Source organism: Pteronotus mesoamericanus, unplaced genomic scaffold (genome assembly GCF_021234165.1).
Source record: "Pteronotus mesoamericanus isolate MK-2021 breed Mesoamerican mustached bat unplaced genomic scaffold, CSHL_Meso_final contig_90, whole genome shotgun sequence".
Taxonomy (NCBI): Eukaryota; Metazoa; Chordata; class Mammalia; order Chiroptera; family Mormoopidae; genus Pteronotus; species Pteronotus mesoamericanus.
In genome coordinates, this window is record NW_026555277.1 from 521,968 (window position 1) to 540,475 (window position 18,508).

Sequence of the window (18,508 nt, forward strand, 5' to 3'; positions counted from 1 at the left end):
GCAGCAAAAGAAAAGCAGTTACTTACCTACAAGGGAGCCCCCATAGGACTGTTAGCTGACTTCTCAACAGAAACTTTGCAGGCCAGAGAGGTTAGTAAGAAATATTCAAAGTGATGAAAAGCAAGGACCTAAGATTATTCTAAGCAGCTAAGTTTAGAATTAAAGGACATATAGAGAGTTTCCCAGACAAGAAAAAGCTAAAGGAGTTCGTCACCCTCAAACTCTTTTACAAGAAATGTTAAAGGGTCTTATTTAAGAAGAAGAAGGAAAAAAACCATAATTATGAACAATAAAATGGTAATAAATACATGTCTATCAACAACTGAATCTAAAAAAAAACAAGTAGAACAGAAACAGACTCATAGATAAAAAGAATATTTTGACAGTTTCCAGATGGAAGGGCAGTTGAGGGAATGGGCAAAAAAAGGTGAAGGGATTAAGAAGTACAAATTGGTAGTTACAGGATAGTCATAGGTATGTAAAATACAGCAAAAACATGTAGTCTATAATATTCTAACAACTATACATGGTATCAGAGGGGTATGAGATGTATAGGGTTGCTCACTTAATAAGTTATATAATACTTAATCACTGGGTTGTACACCTGAAATATAATGTAATTGAAAAATAAAAAATGATTTAAATTTTACAAAACTTAAAGGAGCATCAAAGTACTTGAAAATAAAATTGAGAAACTAAAAGGAAACATAGATAAATCCACTACTATTGTTGAAGAATTTGCAGGAGAAAAGGTAGGGCATACATAAAAAGGGGTCATTTTAACTAAACTACTGTAAGTATTGACATTATGAAATCTGATGCAGGAGAAGGCTCCATTCTTGTTTTAATGAGCCTGGGAACTAAAATGTTTTTGAATTTTCCAGTCCTGTGCCAATGCCAAAATATATATCTAGACCTCCATATAACACTCTGATTACCCTTTCAAGGGCTCACATACACACACACACCTGACATCTATCACGCAGACCGCTGGAGGTCCCAGACCTCCTGGTGCCCACCTTCTGGACACCCTGGCATCCACATCCATCCTGACATCTGCCTGATAACTGTCCTGAACCAATCCGAGAACTAAGAATATAGGATTGATAATTCTCAAGAATGCCCTTTTTAACATAAGAACTTTAAACTTTTTTTCTTCCCTGGAACACTGCAGGATTCTCCCCTGGGTTTCCAGTTTGCAAACTCCAAGATTCTTTAACAAATTTTTATATTTCTTTCTAGCCAAACCCTCCAGATATTTTGATATTGTTTGACAATTTTATTACCCCTCTTCTAGTATTTGATAGATCAAGCAGGCAGAAAGTCAGTAAGAATATAGTTGACTTGAACAGCACCATCAACCAGTTTACTCTAATTGACATGTAGAGTATACTCCTTTCAACATCAACAAAGTGCATATATCCATTGAGCTCCCATGGTATACTGCCAAAATAGACTATATTCTGGACTATAAAACAGACCCTAACAAATTTAAAAGGAGAGAAATTGTATTGGCTTGGCCAAAAACTCCATTACATTTTTTCTGTACGATGGGTCTAGTAGTGCTGAGTTGTCTTTAACTTCGTTCGAAACAATTTAGTTAGATTATACTGTGACAGTTGTCATATCAATGTGCATTTGAAAAGAAAGTTGTCAAAATTGGTGAATTTTTATACAGCCATTTTAATATTGAATATGGAAAAAAACATGCATCATTTTCAGAGTATCACGTTTTATTACTTCAAGAAAGGGAAAAACATAATTGAGGCACAAAAAAAGATCTGTGTAGTGTATGCAGAAGGTACTATGACTGGTTGAACATGTCAATAGTGGTTTGTAAAGTTTCTTGATACTATTGACACTTTGGCCAAATAATTCTTTGCTGTGGGGCTGTCTTATGCATTGGAAGATATTTAAGCAGCACCCCTGGCCACAATAGAAGCCAATTGTGGGAGATAGCCAGCACACTCAAAATATCCAAATCAATAAAGTTATTGGTCAAAATGAAAAATGTATTTCTTATTTTATGGAAAGAACATAACAGACTTTTTGGCCAACCCAATAAAAAAAATATATTCTCACATGACAACAGGATAAAGTAGAAATAATGGAAAGATAGCTGCAAAATCCCATATTACTTGAAAATTAAACTATACACTTCTAAGATCAAAGAAGAATTCTCAGGAGAAACTTAAAAATATTTTTAACTAAAAAATGAAAACACAGCTTATCAAAATTTATGGAATGCAAGAGATGTGCTTAGAGGAAAATGTATAACATTAAAACGCATATATTAGAAAAACAGCAAGATATAGATTAGTAATCTAAGCTACCACCTAAGGAAACTAGAGAAAAAAGAGAAATATAAGCTTAATGCAAGCAGCAGAAAAGAAATCATAAAAGTTAGAGTAGAATTCAATGAAACTGAAAGTGGGAAAATATTAGAGAAAATCAATGAAACCACAGGTGATTTTTGCACTTGATCTTAGCCAAAAGGCCGAGAAGTGATCCAAAGGTGATTTTGGGGGAAAAAACAAAACAAAAACCAATAAACTCGACAAATATCCAGTTAAGCTAACAAAGAAAAAAGGGTGAAGACAAATTGCTAATATCAGGAACAAATTGCTAATATTCGTCCCATGGACATTGAAAGACTAATAAAGAAATAATATTATGGACAACTCTCTGCCTACAAATCTGATAAAAAATTAAGTGGACTAGTTTCTTAAAAGACACAAACTAACAAAACTCAACAAAGAAAAATAGATCCTCTGAATAAGCCTGTAGCTGTTAAAGGACTTCAATCAATAATTAATAGTCCTTTCCCAAAAGAAAGCACCAGGCCCGGATGGTATCACTGGTTTAATTCTATTAAACCATTTCAACTATAGTCTCTTCCAAAAAATAGAAGCAGGGGCATCACCTCCTAACTCATTCTATGAGGACAACGTTACCCCACTCTCACGCTGCCTTCTTGGAGCCCAGCTAGTGTCAGAAATAGTCCCAGCTCAGAGTCCAGGGTTGTACATTGTTTTAAGTTTTACCAACAAGAACATGTTGATATATTTATTTTACATTTTTTAATTATATTTTACTTCTTTTTTTATCTTGCATTTTTAAATGACAATGTGCATCTCCCTCTAACCAGATGGGTGTCACATCCCAGAGTAAAGAAAGCGACACTCACTGCCCACATCGCCTGTGAGTGTCGCTTGGCCCCACCTATTTTCACTTCCTCCTGTCTTGTGTCAGAGGTACTGAACTGACTCTCGGACTTTGAATAAAACTGGTTCCCAACTAACAGGAAATTGGAGAAAGTTTGACAATAGTCAGGCATTTGATGTGGATGTTAATTTTCCTAAAAAGGCCTTTTCTGGACAGAGTTGACTTGGGGTAGGGATAGAGGAGGGATGGGGAAATAAGATGGTTCAAGGCTGTGAGAAATAATTGAGCTTTGCAGCAAGGCCCAGCTGCATGGCCGTTGTAAGGAAATACAGTGGGGTGACTCACGTGGCCTTAAATTTCCCCATTTTAATTTTAAAAACCTGACGTGCCCCTTATCTATCCATTTGCAACCTCAGTCTCTTGCACACCTGTGGAGTGAGGCTGGGTAGACAGAAAGAACAAGGGTAGATGCCGACCTTGCCAGAAATGAAGAACAGAAGAGAAAGCCAGAACTGACCTGCAGCTGAGATTGTTGCCTTCACCTGCCATCTTCTACTGGCCGCCCAGGGCAATGCAGCTGGCCTAGAACCTTGCTTGGTCGGACAGACCGTCTCTGCCTCTCTGCCTTCTTCTTTCCCGGAGTTCTAATGAAGATGAGGATGGCTACCCATTGCAGAATCCTTCAGGCAAAGCACCCAAAGGGTAAAAGAAAAGTGAAATGGCTGATCACTGAGACGTGTCTGTCCCTCCTCCAATCTCCAAGGCAGTTCTCTGCCCCAGGAGGAGGAGCAAGGCCAGATTAAGGCGGAAGATGGGGCCACTTGTTCACACAAAGGAAAAATGGAGGGGAAGTCTAATTAACTCAAAGGAATTAAAGTTGTTTGGGGGTGAAGACGGTACCATTGAGTGGCGATTAAGTGAACTTCGCATTTGCTCCTTCCCCTTGCTGAGGTGGGGTGAGAAGGAAAAGGAAATGTGAAACATTTCAGATCCTCTCTCAGGCCCATGGGCTAGCCAGGCACAGTGGCGAGCCTCTGACGGACCCAGGTAGGCCCAGTGCTCAGACACGGGCCTGGGGACAGCCAAACGCTCAGCATTATAAAATGGGGAAGAGGCTCTTCCAATTTCTGGAAAGCAGCCAGAGTTCAGAGAGAACTCTCTGAACTTGTGCAATCAGAGGGAAGTGCTAGGGTTGGGCACAGAAGCCTGGTGTAGAATTCTAAGGTTTCTTGAATATGTGGACACTTTACAAATACGGCCAGAGTTACTAGGAAAAAACCAAGCCTTGGCTAGTCACTGAAACCCTGAGGAGAGCTACCGGCATCTCATCAGACAGGGGAAGGTTTAGAACTGAGATTCCCTGGCCTTAAACGTCAAGGTGATGCTAGTTAACCCGTGTGTCACATTTATGTTTGCCCATAACTTTTTCACATATAAACCCAGCCCTCTTTCTGGAAGGGATTTGAAGCAATGTATAAAAACACACGGTATCAACACAAAGTTGAAAAATAAAGAAATGGGAACAATGTGCAAATAAAATAAATACCCAAAACTAGAGGATAAAAATCCAGGCAGGACAATGGGTCAAAGACAGAAGAGGAACCAGGGTCTCTGTAGAACCCAGGGCCTCAGTCACAGCAGGGAGCCAATAGATTGGGAAGCAGAGCAATCCCAATTTTTCTAGCTCATTATAAATGTGTTCAGAATTTTGCATAAATATGTTTGCAAAACATAGAAGGCAAGAATTTCTATCCCTCTGTCAACTTTTGCTCTTTCTTTCCCACCAAAAGATTCCAGGACAGTGGGCAGGGTCTGTGTGCCTACCAGGTGCTGCACAAACATGCCTTCCGCTCCCTTCCTTCCCCCATCTTTCTCTTCCTCTCTGTCCCTCCCACGTGCCCTCTGTCCCTCCCACGTGCCCTCCATCCCTCCCCCCTCTCTTTCCCTCACTCCCTGTCTTCTGACCTTGTGGGCAGAGGAGCTGCTAAGCTGAGCCTCTGTTAGGCACCACCATCCTCAGTTCTCAGCCTCTGTGGGCCATAGTGGCCCAGACAAAGCCTGGCACAGTTCACACCAGCTACTCTGGTGTCCCTCTTTCTCCTCTCTCTCTGCCCCAGGCAGCAGGCCAACCCAGGCTACCACTGAGCTGGGCAGTGGCATCGACGTGCCGGTTTCTTTTGCTTATAAGCACAAAGTCTTTGATGTTCCTCAGCTGACCAGTGGTGCAGCTGGGATCGAAGGGGTAGTCCTTTCAAATTTATCAGAAAGCCCTACTTTGCAACGTCATACATCAGTCCAGGTAACAATGTGCTGGGATTTTAGGTTCTATTTTCCACTGTCCTGTATTTCTCTACATTCCCTAGAGAGTCAGTCTTCTTTTCCTTCCATGGGACCCATGGGGTAAGAAAATGCCAGCCTGCCTCCTTCCCCTGTCTCCTACCCAGATTTAGGTCAACTAGGTGATAATCCCTGAAGGCAAGCTGATGTGTTCTTTCTACCTGAAAGATTTCTCTTGACTGCATTAAGTGTGCCAATATCTGACACTTGGGATCGGGGAGCAAATTGTAGAGTTCTGATCACAATCCAGCGTTATAAGTTAATTTGCTAACTTGCCCTTGCTTACCAAAGTCTAGCACATTCCCATCTTGGAACACTCAAGGAATGTTTACTACTTTCATGTATCTGACCAATTAGGTCAGATAACCAATCCCAGATTGACCACATTTCTCTGAAGATCTGTTGCCTATAATGTTCTCTGGTACCAGTTTTTTAACCAGTTCAGGTTTGGGGGCACAATTAACTGAATGGACTCTGGCTAACTCAGCAGAAAATCAATTTCTTGGAAGTATGTTTGTTAGCTCGCAGAATCTACGGGAAAGCTGGAGAACTGGGATGAGAAAACAGGCTATCGGGGCAGTAAGAGCACCGGCCCAGGTCACCCCACAGCCTCAGGTTCACGGTGTGTGGCCATTGATTTGGCAAAAGTATTCTCTCCAGTCTGATTAGAAAGGAGAATCAGGCCTTCTCTCCCCTAAAGGGAAGAGCCCTGTTCCCTCTCCTGGCAAACAGAGAAGTGTTTGTGACGACTCGTGTTTATTCCCCCATCCGGAACAACCCCGGGATGGGCTCTGCGGGATTCAAAACTCCACTCCCTCCTCAGCTCGCTCTGGACAGTAACCCTCAGATCCAGGAGCCCCACAATCCACCTCAGCGCTCCCTGCAACACATCGCTCTCCATGACCATAGGGGTAAAAAAAAAAAATAGAAAAGAGAATCAGAAAGTTTTCACTCTCACACAACAGACAAGAGTTTTCACTTACAGTTTTGTTTAGGGATGGCATTAACTCACCTGCCCTTTGTCATAATATAGTTCAAAGACATCTGGATCACTTGGACATCCCATAGACCATCAGACTGACTGCTGACATTAACAACATCATTGTGAGCAGACAGAACAAGCAAGAGGTGGCCAGCACACCTGCCAAAGAGCAATAAATTACTGATGTGCAGGAACTGAAATAAATCTCAAAAGCACTGTCATGCGCAAAGGAAGCCATAGATGAAAAAGCACACATTGTATGTTTCCATTGACATACAGCTTTACTACAGACAGAAGGAATCTGTAGTGATAGGAAGCAGAGCAGGGCTGCCTGATGCTGGGGTTGCAGGGGAGATGCCTGCAAAGGGCACATGGGAACTTCCAGGCGTGATGGAATGGTCTCTGCCTTAATTGTGGTTCCACACCCTTCCCACACCCACGTGCCTGCCTGGCTCCCAGCCACTTTCCAGCCTGGAGGTCTGCCTACCTCTGCTTAATTTCAGTTTATGCTCAGGTTCCCTTTATTGTGATTTTCTTAGGTAATGATTTTATCCTGACAAATTAAAGGCATTTCTGAGCCACCTTGCTTCCCCTGTAATTGCTTGTTAGTTTTTTAAACTTTGATGGTTTCTAGTCAATATATTAGCCAACACCACAATCCAGTGGTAGAACACATTCATCACCCCCAAAAAGTATAGAAGGATGTCATGAGAAATAGAGGTGAGCAGGGAAGCAGACCCATCGCGGCTCCTTAGTTCCCTGGACCCTGGGATTGGACTCTGGGGCTGGACCCTTACACCTCCTCCCCTCTGGAACCCTCTCCAGGCCAGTGTATCACCGTCCCCTAGGTGATCTCCCAAGTTTCCACGGGGTGGAGCAAGGCTGCAGGCACAGCCTTCAGCTTCCTGTATGATCTGCTCAAAATAGTTTCACTTTTCTTTCCTCTGAAGCCAGGCCCTCGCTGCTGCATGTGCCAAACACAGACTTCCTGCCTCACCCACGGTTTCTCCCTGCCAGCCGTTGTCCCAGGCTTTCAGGAGCGACCCCTGGCTGGCCTCTGCACCTAGGAAGGCGAAGGAGGAGGTGGAAAACCCAGCATCCAGGTAGGTTTTCGACTTGGCTGTTTTTATCCATTTTTGGCGACTGGACTTTTAAGAATCACTTCCTGGCAGCAGTGGCAGGGTGGAACTCAACTGTTTAAACTGCGAGGCTCACTCTTTTTTAAAATTGTTTTTTCCAAAGAGAAAAAGGGCATGTGGGATTTAATAGGAGACCAACAAACAGAGGGACAGACTTAGGGGGGGCACACACACACAGCTCCTCTTTTTTCCCTGCATTCTTGCCTGACGGTGTGTATGTGACAAGATTTGCTCTCGACCCTCCTCGTCCGTGCTCTGTGACCCTGCCCCCCGCCCCGCGGCAGGCAGCCCATTCGTTATCCAGGTGCAGGTGACTAGGGGATAGTTGGGAAGCGGGTGGAAAAGGGAAAATAAGGAGAGTACCTTTAATTTCCTCTGGAGTGTATTGTAAACAGTTTATGTTTTTTCTTTAAGCACATGATAATTATTTCCCTGAAATAAATTCCTAGAAGTGGAATTTGGGACTTAAGGGAAGACGTATTTTAGGATATTTAAACGTGATTGCTAAGTTAGCCTCCAGAACATTGAGAATGTTTGCGTGTCCACCAAGAGTCTGTGACTGTTGCTACTATTTTCTATCATGGTTGATTCGATAGGCAAACTCACTATTAAGTTGTCGTCATTTGCACTGTTTCAACTACTGGTGAGTTGCCATGTTTTTTATTATATTTATTGGACTTTTGACCTGTCTGTGTCTTTTGTTTTGTTTTTTCCTACGTGGATGTTTGACTTTTGCTTGGTCATTTTTAAGACTCTTTTACCTAATAAAAGTCTGAACACTCTTACATGAGACGTGGTAGCAGGGGTTAGTCAGAAACTTGGCTTTGGTCAGATGAGCTCTCCTTTGCCACCAAAACTTCGGGCAGGTTACTTAACCTCTCTGTGCTTCGTCCCTGGGAATCAGAACAGACAAGGAATGAGGAACATGTACCTATCAGGGAGATCACTTTGTAAGTTATATAAATGTCTAACCACTATGCTGTAACCAGAAACTAATGTAATGTTGAATACCGACCGTAACAGAAAAATAACAAAAAAAAAAATTTTTGTAAAAAATGAGGACTCAGTCGGGTGTTCTGTTCTGAATGCTGTTGTTTAATTAGTCATCTAAATGTAACCCCAGGACCCCTTCCTCTTCTTAGTGTGTGTTCATTCTGACTTTACCTGGCTCTTTGCTCTTTGCAATATCCTTCCCTCATACATGTCATGGGTGCTAGGTTTCTCTCCCACCTATTCTCCATCTTTCAGGATTTCTTCACAATTATAGACCCCCTATGGCATCTTTTCTTGTTTTCCAGTAATGTACTGAATTTTTTCTTTTTTATAATATGTTTTCGTCTCTCAAACTTCAAGGATTTGAGACTGAGAAAAGAGAGAGACAGTGGTACTCAATCTGCCACTGGGATTAAATCCCTGGAAATAGTCATTAATTATGTTCCATATTCTCTTTTACACAAAATAAAGTTGGAAAAATGGGATCTGTGTTTGATTTTTAAAATACCCCTAGATGAATGAATATTTTGGTAATGCCTCCCTTTTCTTGACAGTTTGTCAAGAGTATCATCTGTAAATGTTCTGCCTATAAAACTTAATTTTCCTCATCATGTAGTGAATTTATAAAGAGGCATGGGCATGGGAAAAGGCTGTTCTGAGAGAGGAAACTGGTACATAAATCGGTTAAGTCATCTCTACTAATCACGTCTATATTCTTTGTGTTTTTATTTATGTTTTGCCTATTTGTGTTGAACATTGTAGACTGTTTATTTACTGATTGATTTTTACTGGGGGGAGATACCGATGTGTTGCTTCACTTATTTATGCGTTCACTGGTTGCTTCCTGGATGTGTCCTGGCCAAGTGCCAAACCGGCAACCTTGGTGCATTGAGACAGCGCTCTATCTAACTGAGCGGCCCAGCCACGGCCTGTAGGTGGTTATTAAAGTTTCTAAGCACTGTCAAGTCTCCATCTTTCTGCTGCTGTGGGGCAGTCCCTTTTACATTAGCATTGCTTGTGGGTGCCTTAAGCGGCAGCCCAGGAAACCTTAACTCAGCTCAATGTTGCCACAGACCACAGTACTTACAACTGTGAGCCAGGAGCCAGAAAGTCAGGATTTATTCACCTGTTCCACATGCAGGTTGCACAACTTAGGGCAAGTTATTAAATCTCTCTCTGATTCAGTGTCCTCAGTGATAAAAAGGGGGGAAAGCATAGTGGCCCTCTTACAAGGGTTTTGTGAAGATAAAGTAAGTCACTGCATGTGAAAAAAAACCCTTAGAACAAAGTCAATAAATATAAGCTATTTTTAATACCTGCCTGATGTTTAACCAGCAGCCCCTTTGGGTTTTGGGGCCATGTAGTCAGTTACTTTTAGCCTCCATTGTTGCTGCATGTTGCCATTGCTTCCTATACCCATGAGTCTTTGAAGCAGATGTTGCTTTGCAGGTGGTGCAGGGAGGCCTTTGGGACCAGAATGCCCACCGAATACATGATGTCTTCACTTCTCTTTTTCTCTCGGGCCCCTTCCATAGGATGTTCACCATGACCCGAGAATTAAAAAATGCTCTTCGTGAGCACTTCATACATCAGAAACTGGAGATCTCCTACGCCATATTCAAGCCATTTCCCTTCTTCGAAGGCCTTCGAGACAAATCCTTCATCACCGACAAAATGTACATGGTGAGTCGTGTTGACTGCCTTCCCATGGCTGCCCAGGCCTCCCCAAGAATGCCTGATTATTGGGGTCTCAAGCCACAAACCCTCTGGGCTTCTAGAGTTTAGAAGGTCTCAAACCAGGTGACTTGAAAGGAAAAAGAATGCATTCTCTCACAGCTCTGGAAGCTAGAACTCACAAATTAAGGTGTTAATAGGGTTGATTTCTTCTAGAGATTCTGAGAGGATCTGTTCCCTGACATTCTTCTGGTGGCACCAGCCATCTTTGATATTCTTGACTTCGAGAAACATCTGCCTAATCCCTGCTTCCGTCTACATCACCTTGTTTGTTTGTGTATCTTCTCCCTTTCTTTCTCCTCTAAGGAAACTCGTCATTGTGATTTAGGGCCCACCTTAATCCAAAATGAACTAATTGTGAGATCCTTCACTCATATCAGCAACAACCTTTCTTCCAAAGATCACATTCACAGGTTTCAAGTGGACATATCTTTGGAGGGAGGGGACACCATTTTACACACTAATGGCTCCATTCTAATTCCTAAGAACATGCCATCCATAGTCCATTCTGATGTGAAGGAAGGCAGGCAATAGGAGATATGACTATGTGTACAAAAATGACACTCTTTTCACATAATGTTGGGGTTTTAAAAGCATTTCCTGAGCCTAGGGAAGGGTTGGCAGAGCCATCTCCTTACCAGGAGGACCTGGTTGGCTCCACGGCCTCTCTAGATCACAGCCTGGATGTCACCCCTCAGAGAGGCCTCCTTGACCCACTCACCTAATTAAGAGCCCCCTCATTATCCTCTCTCATAGGATCTACGATTTTCATTCATAAAACTCTCGTCAACAGCTGCGTGCTTATTTAACTTGCATTTGTTATTTAAGGCCCATCTCCCTTGCCTGGCAGCGCCTCCTCCTCAATGAAGGGAGCACCACGTTGACCTTCTCCATTGCTTTGTCCCCAAGGACTCGCCTAGGAGGTGCTCCATAAGCACTTTGCAATCAATTCTTTCCCGCCGTGCCTCTCATTTTAGCCCCCCTCTCATCAAGAAGAGCCCCCCCAGGTGATTTCCTTATGGCTGGAGCCCATTCAACAGAACTGCCACTAGTGACCAGCCATTACATCGCACTTCAGGTCAGCTGCCGAAATTGACACCCCAGGTCAATTGCTGCAGTGCCCTCCCGCAAGCCTTAGAGAATTCATTACGCCGGCACAGCTTTGACCCCACTTTCCTCTCTTAAAATTTCCTTCTTCCCTCAAATGTACCTAAAATAAGGTTCACAAAACAAACATATTTTAAAGAAGGCTAAATTATTTATTCCTATGACTAGCTATCAAAATATATGTGAAGTTCCCAAAGTACATGTGGAACTGTTTTTTCTATTAGAGAAGTGGACTGCACATTTTGCATTAAATTCCTTCTTAAAAGAGCAAAATAGCTTTCTTACAACTTAGAAAACCACAAATGCGTAATAAGCCTCCATTTAACTTTATAATCTTGTATAATAATCCTTCATTACATTTCTTTAGGAATCTCTGGAAGCCTGTAGAAATATGGTCCCCATATCCAAAGTGGTGCACAACATTCTCACCAAACTGGAGGACTCGTTTCAGCCGTCACTTCTGGAGATGCTGTTCAGCCAGATCAACCTGCGTGAATACCCCAACCTGAAAACAGTTCTCAACAGCTTCAGGAGTGGTAGGAGGCTTCCTGGGCCCTTCGGGGCTATAGAAACATGGCGGGGGGCGGGGGGCGGGTGTTGGTGCTGGGCTGAAAGCTCGGCTTGTTTTCCAGCCCCTGGGTGATGCACTTGAATCGCCCGCTCCCTGATCGGGAACATATGGACTATACTCTGTCACGGGCATGGCAGCAAGACTAGCTTGTGGCCCTGGCTCTCTAAGATGGTTTTCTAGAGGACATAAGTGTTTCTATCTTACCTATTCTATGAATTTGGGGAAATTTGTACAGTTTAGCCGACTGGGCAGTCTCTAGGGAATGCATAATGTGACAGAAATGCAGTCACAGAGGGCCTTTCTGACAGAAGGACAAGGAGAGCCAGAGAGGAAGAGTAATGGGTATGGGAAGGATGATAATAAGTATATTTTTTGTTCGGTTGTTTGTTTTGCTGTTTTTGCTTTTTTGTGCTTGGTATGTGCCAAGCATTGCCGCAGGCACTTTATATGATTACCTAATAAAGTGTTTAAAACAATACCCTGTAGTCATAATGATCCCCATGAGACACAGGAAATTAAAGCTCAAAGTAACGTTCCTAAGTTATTTGTCTGTTAAGAGCAGCACCAGAAGTCCTGCTTGGATCTCCCAATACCAGGGTTTGAGATTCTAATCGCTGCTCTCAGGAGGGTAGCTGGAAGGCAGAGCGTGATGTGGAAAGAAGGGGCATAGCAGACAGAGGCAGACAGCGAAGGTAGGAGAAGGAAGTGGAACATGAAGCACACTTAGAGGGAGAAAGAAATGAATAAATACAGGAGCATAAAAAAGAGCAACGACAGAGCTGGAGGGAGAAAGACGTAAGAAAAGCAGACAGAAAAACCATCTTAGGTTTGTGGGAAGACGTGTGGTTCACGTCTCTGAGGCTGGTAGGGGAAGGGCCAGCAGATACCACTGTTGACAGCTCTTCAACTGCTCTCTGACACTTGGCCATCAAGAGGCTCCTCCCCAAAGGGAGAAGAGGTTCCTTGAGCTAAAGGGGCAGCGAAAGACAAAAGTCACCCTCCAGGCGGGCACCTGCACATGGGCTCGTGCTCCCAGCAGCATGGGGTCGGTGCGCAGGGAAATGTGCCTCCGAGGCCACACGGGACAAGCCTGGCAGCCGGACGCACCACACACTGGGGCGTCGCCCCCCACCCCAGCCTGGCTGAGCTCAAACATCCTTCTCGATTTACAACTCCGTGACTTTTTTTTTCAGGTACCCTCTCCAAAATCCCACCTTACTCTCCTTTTTCTATTCACTGGCTGGGACAACTTTACTTCTGAAATAAATAATGGAGAAGAACCAAAAGAGAAACCCACCATTGGCTGTGCAGGGGAACAGCACAGGGAAAGCTAGGGGCCTGGGGTATTAGGGACAGGAAGGAAGTGTGGTGTGGCCAGGCCATAGGGTGCAAGGTGAGGAGAGACAAGGGCTGAGTCTGCAGAAACCAGAGGCACTATGAAAAGAAATGCATATTTTTGTCTTATTTGCTACAGGGAGGTGTGATGTGTTTATTTGTTAAAACAGGGACCTCTATTTCAACTAAAACATTATTCATAAGTATCTATATTCTGAAACCAAAACTAAGAAAAAGGTAAAAAAAATTAAATCCCTGGGCACAAAGTGAAACTCAACATTATGTGTGGAACTACTGTGGCATTAGATCAGAGGCTAGATATAGTTTTATAGCGCTGGATGTCCAAATCAAATTCATAAATTAGACAGAGGCCACTACGTGACAATGGTAATGAAGAATCAATTCTATGCGCCTGGGGAAGAATGAATAACCCCATGCCCCCGACCTGTGGCAAGTTATGTGTAAAAAAAAAAAAAAAAAAATCCCTTCCCCCATGCTCTGGCCAGGTGGTTTAGTTGGTGGGAGTATCGTGCTGTACATCAAAAGGTTGCAAGTTCAATTCCCAGTCAGGGCACATACATAGGTTGCGGTTCAATCTCTGGTCCGGGTGCATGCGGGAGGTAGCCAATCAATGTTTCTCTCTCTCTCCCTTCCTCTCTCTGTAAAATCAATAAACATATCCTTGGGTGAGGAAGGGAAAGAGGGAGGGAGAGAGGAAGGGAAGGAGGGAAAGAGGAAGGCAGGGAGTCAGGGAGGGAAAAATCACTTCCCCAAATATTTCTGGGTTTCTATGGCACTGATATGTGCTCTTTCATCAATCCCAGTTTTCATTCCCTGCGGAAGGTTGTCCACACCGAACCCCTTCGAAGCTCCAGCCAACCCAGCAGGAAGAAACCTCTACCGGACCCTGCCGCCACCGCCCGCACCGCTGAAGCATCCAATCCCTGTACCCAAAGTCAGTGAGCTCAGAAAAATCCCTCAGCAGAGTGCTCAGGTCCTGGGCGAGCCGTCCAGCTCTGTTGGCTCTGCCAAAGATAGTCCCAGAGTCATCCAGAAAGGAAGGATCACTCCAGGTGAGAAACAGACCCTGTCCCACACCTGTGCCCTGCCAGCCTGGGCCACATCTAGAACCCCAGGGTCCCATCTTTGTGTTGACCTGCCCCTTCCATGAACCCACGTCCCATACACAGTCCTTTCCAAGAAGGGTTACAGACACTGCGAGGGGCCTAGCGGGGGATAGTGCCTAAAGCACCTGCTTCCGCCCCCAGAACAGCCCAATCCTCTGCCCTTAGACCTTGATGCTCTGTCTGCCCTGGGCATTTTTACCCTTCACTTGCCTTCCCCACATGCTGGGCCTGTAACCTGTAATGATTTTCCTTCCTCTCTCTAATGGCCAACATAATCCCCCACCTAAATGGTGAAGATACTCACAGTGGATGCCCAGCACACCCCCCACCACTGTGCGCGGCGATGTCCTTGGGGCTGACTTAGTTTAGCTCAGCGTGGCTGTGCAGGGAGAGCACATACCTGCTGGCTTGTAGCAGGAGCCCTGAGAGAAAAAGCAGAGTATGACAAAGAAAATGACCGCGGGGAACCAAGGCACCAACTTGGCACAGGACCACTTGTCAGGGGTGCTGCCAGGTGGCTGCCAGGTGGCACCACGCCAGTCTGATGCTATGATGTTCAACAGTCTTGTCCAACCAACATTCAAACACACTCTTCTGATTCACAGGTAACTTAGGCAACACACACATCCGCCACCCTCACCAGACTGCTCGCCCTCTGATTGATTATAGGCTTCAAGCGTATTCACTTACTTTCACATGGCTTGAATTCTAAGAGTAGTGGTACTGAAATTATTAGAAAAGACGGTAACAGGTCTACTGGGCCTGATGTAGTTTCGAAGACTGTGTCGTTTACTGAGCATGATATATTTTGGGGAGCTGCCAGAGATGGCATCATGAATTCTGAGAATCAGGGGTCCTCTGGTCCAAATAACATTTCCTCCACACCTCTAATACATACCATCCAAATAAGGTTAACGTAATTGCAAAGCAAATAACAATGTAAGATTCTACCTCCTAGACTTTCCAAAGAGCAAAATATGTACCATCATTAAATTAACAAGTAGCCAACTGGAAGGAAGGATGGTTCACATGCCCACTCTCTCACCTTCACCAGGCTGTGGCGTTCAGTCGGGCACCATCATTTTTACCAGCTAGAATAGATTGTTCTCATCCTCCTTCTCTGGTCCCTGCTTGCTGGTCCTGGCACCTGAAATTCCTTTTCTTCTTCTGCTCAGTGTCCAGTGACAACCCAACCCCACAAATAAGAAAGAAAGAAGATGCACAGGAGATGCCTCATGTTCCCCCAGCCCACGTGCCAGGTAATTTTGATTTAAAAGATTTAAGTGCACCTTAGTTTCTGTGTCTGCAAAGAGGAGAAGCCATATGAATCTTCTAGAGACAGGGCTTTCCTCACTGCTCCTGACCACCAGCAGGTGCAGCTCCTGGGCGCTCACCCAGCCCTCAGGGCTTGGATGGGCAGGAGACCTGAGCTCCTGAGGGAGCCAAAGGCCCTGGGGAGGGCAAGGTGGACGGGGAGCGGGCACCAGTGACAAAGGATAGGAACCCCATTAATACTTCCTGGGCCTGGATTCGAACACCACTAAGAAGTCTGCAAACACCGAAAGAGGTTGTGGTGGGAATACACGGGAAAAGCACAAGGGACTGAGCCAGGGCAGGACTGTTTGATGCAGCTGCTCTCTGAGGCCACTTCAATGAGGGAAAGCTCAGAACCGCTCCATCAAAATGAAAAGCAAACAAATTCGCTGCAAGGCTGTAACACTGAATTGGTGCCCTGGACAGGGATGGTCCTCCTTCCGGGTCCCCAGCCGGCTGTGAAGAACTTTCACTCTGAACCCTCAAAATTTCTGTATGTTTGGATTTTTAAAAGTTGATATTACTGAAATTTTTTGAAACGCAACAAATTGTTTAAAGGCTCTAGCGACTGCCTGCCACCTGCCCCAGCTACCTGTTCTTAAAGAGGCCAGAATTTGAGGCGGATATCATAGACTTGGGAAAACAAAAAGTTCACAGCCGTTCCTGAGATGAGCCTTTATTTGTTATGGCTTCAAGCGCATCTTGTCTCTCCTAGTGCGGCAGAAACTAAGAACTGCATACTTACTTGCTCTTAACAAGTGCTAACAAGTACCAAGCAGCTAGCTCCTGCTTTCTTTGATGGAAATATTACAAGGCACCCTGCCTCCTTCACTGTTTCTCAAGGTGAAATAATGACAGGTAGAGCAGGTGAAAAATATCCATCCACAGACATTAAGCAATAACACATACTTTTCATATGGCAGACGTTCACCTTGACTGTGACCTTCATAATTCAACGTCACCACTTAAACTGCTCTCAGCCTCGTTCCCTGAGTGACAACTCCTAAAAGGCCCTGTATTTGTCATCCACTGAGCAAGGGGAACCCATCCAAATGAGGCAAACCACCCCTGCGAGCAGTTGTTCCCTGGTTCTGTGATAGTCACACAGGTACAATAACCACAAGTTGATCAAATCAAAGCAGAGCCAGGGAACCCTGTTGACTGGCAGGTCCCTAGCCCTGGGCCACACACGTCCTCTGCCCTCTTGTTCTCACATTGAGTTCCCTCAGCATTTTCTCTTGAGCCCCTCTGACCTCTGAAATGAATTGTTTCCTTTGACAGTGATAAGAAGTGATTCTCCTGAACCAAGTCACCCAAGAGAGGCCCAGAAGGCCTTCAGCACACCTCCCATCAAGAAAGGTAAGGACTGCCCTTCCCCCTGGAGGTGTCAGGAGGGGGCATGTGGCCCTGCGTCCTGTTTTTCTGATCATATCTTATCGTGCTCACTCACTCTGGGGTTGTAGTCACGATGCTCAGTACACTTTGTTTTTCAATTTCCCTTCATTGCCTCTTTCTTTAAGGCCTTCATGAAATTGTAGGAAAAGCAGAAGGCATTTAGGGCCACTGGAGTTGCCTGTTCTGAAATCACCAAGCTCTCCTATAGCCACAGCTTCACGGAGGGTTAGTCGCATCTCCTTCTTTCATTAAAAGTTGTTTTCCCAAGTGCACACTGCTTTCTCTTAAGACACAGCGGCCTATTCTCTGCTATTACTCACCTCAGGGTGGAAAGCAGGCTGGGTGTTCACACCTTGCTCCCCGCTGTCCCCAGCCAGGCCTCTGCTCCCCCATCCCCTTGCCTGAGGCTTCACAATTCAAGTGAAATAGTCACTACTTCCTCAGCATCACCCCTTGACTTCCCCTCCACTGCCCAGCAGGACTCAAGGCTGACTTGGAGTTTTTCTATTTCAAGTCTTGCCACCATCCTGGACGCTCAAGGTGCATGTGAATAACAAGCCCATCCAGTACTCTGATCTCTCCCATCCTTCATCTGCTAATTTCCCATGGCTTTTTCCTCCAGCAATTCTTGGCCTGCTGCACCCAGAGACAATCCACAGGCCCTTTCATCACTCAACCTGGATCAACTTCCCAATAATTAAAGAATTGATTTTTGACAACAAATCCTTGAAGTTTGCTCTTTCTACAGCCATCGTTCAACCTCTAATCGCCCTTCCTCAGCACAGTCTTTAAAATGAATTCAAAAATACCCTTCCCTGATTTCTTCCTACAGTGTGTTCCCTCTGTCCTGTCCTTCAACCCCATTTTGATGACCAGTCCTCTGGCCTTTCCCTCTTCCAGTTCATCACCGGCCTTTCTTCACACCCCTTCATACCAGCTTAGAGTCCAAGATCCATCATTTCAGTAACTTGTCGCTGATACTTAATATGACTTGACTCTCTCTTTTCCTAGAAGTCTCTGGAAGGTCTTGCAGGAGACTATGATTGCTTTCTGCACACTGCATCTAAAAGCGGGCACTTCTGGGGAGAGGCACACAGCAGGGCAGACTGCACCCACTGGGCCGCGATTTCAGCTAACTGATCACTCCACACCGTGTGACAATGCCACTTCCTATGATGATCCTTTCAGACTTCAAGCTCTTTTTTTTTTAAACCTCTAACCACCCTGCCCAATGCCCCCTTTTTTTCTCAACAGATTGATTTTTCCTTCTTGATAGAAAGGCATCAGATGGGAATCCCCTCACTTCAGG

General features: G+C 44.6%; 1 protein-coding gene across 1 annotated transcript in view; it reads left to right on the forward strand.

The window, feature by feature from the left end:
* The first annotated feature begins 7,432 nt into the window (after positions 1-7,432).
* Positions 7,433-18,508, forward strand: part of SP110 (SP110 nuclear body protein) — a 38,850-nt gene continuing 27,774 nt past the window's right edge. The window contains exons 1-6 of the mRNA XM_054585557.1: positions 7,433-7,587; positions 10,152-10,299; positions 11,825-11,993; positions 14,188-14,436; positions 15,666-15,749; positions 17,086-17,163. Of these exons, the coding sequence (XP_054441532.1) occupies positions 10,153-10,299; positions 11,825-11,993; positions 14,188-14,436; positions 15,666-15,749; positions 17,086-17,163 (727 nt within the window). The 5' untranslated portion in view covers positions 7,433-7,587; position 10,152. The remainder of the gene's footprint in view (positions 7,588-10,151; positions 10,300-11,824; positions 11,994-14,187; positions 14,437-15,665; positions 15,750-17,085; positions 17,164-18,508) is intronic.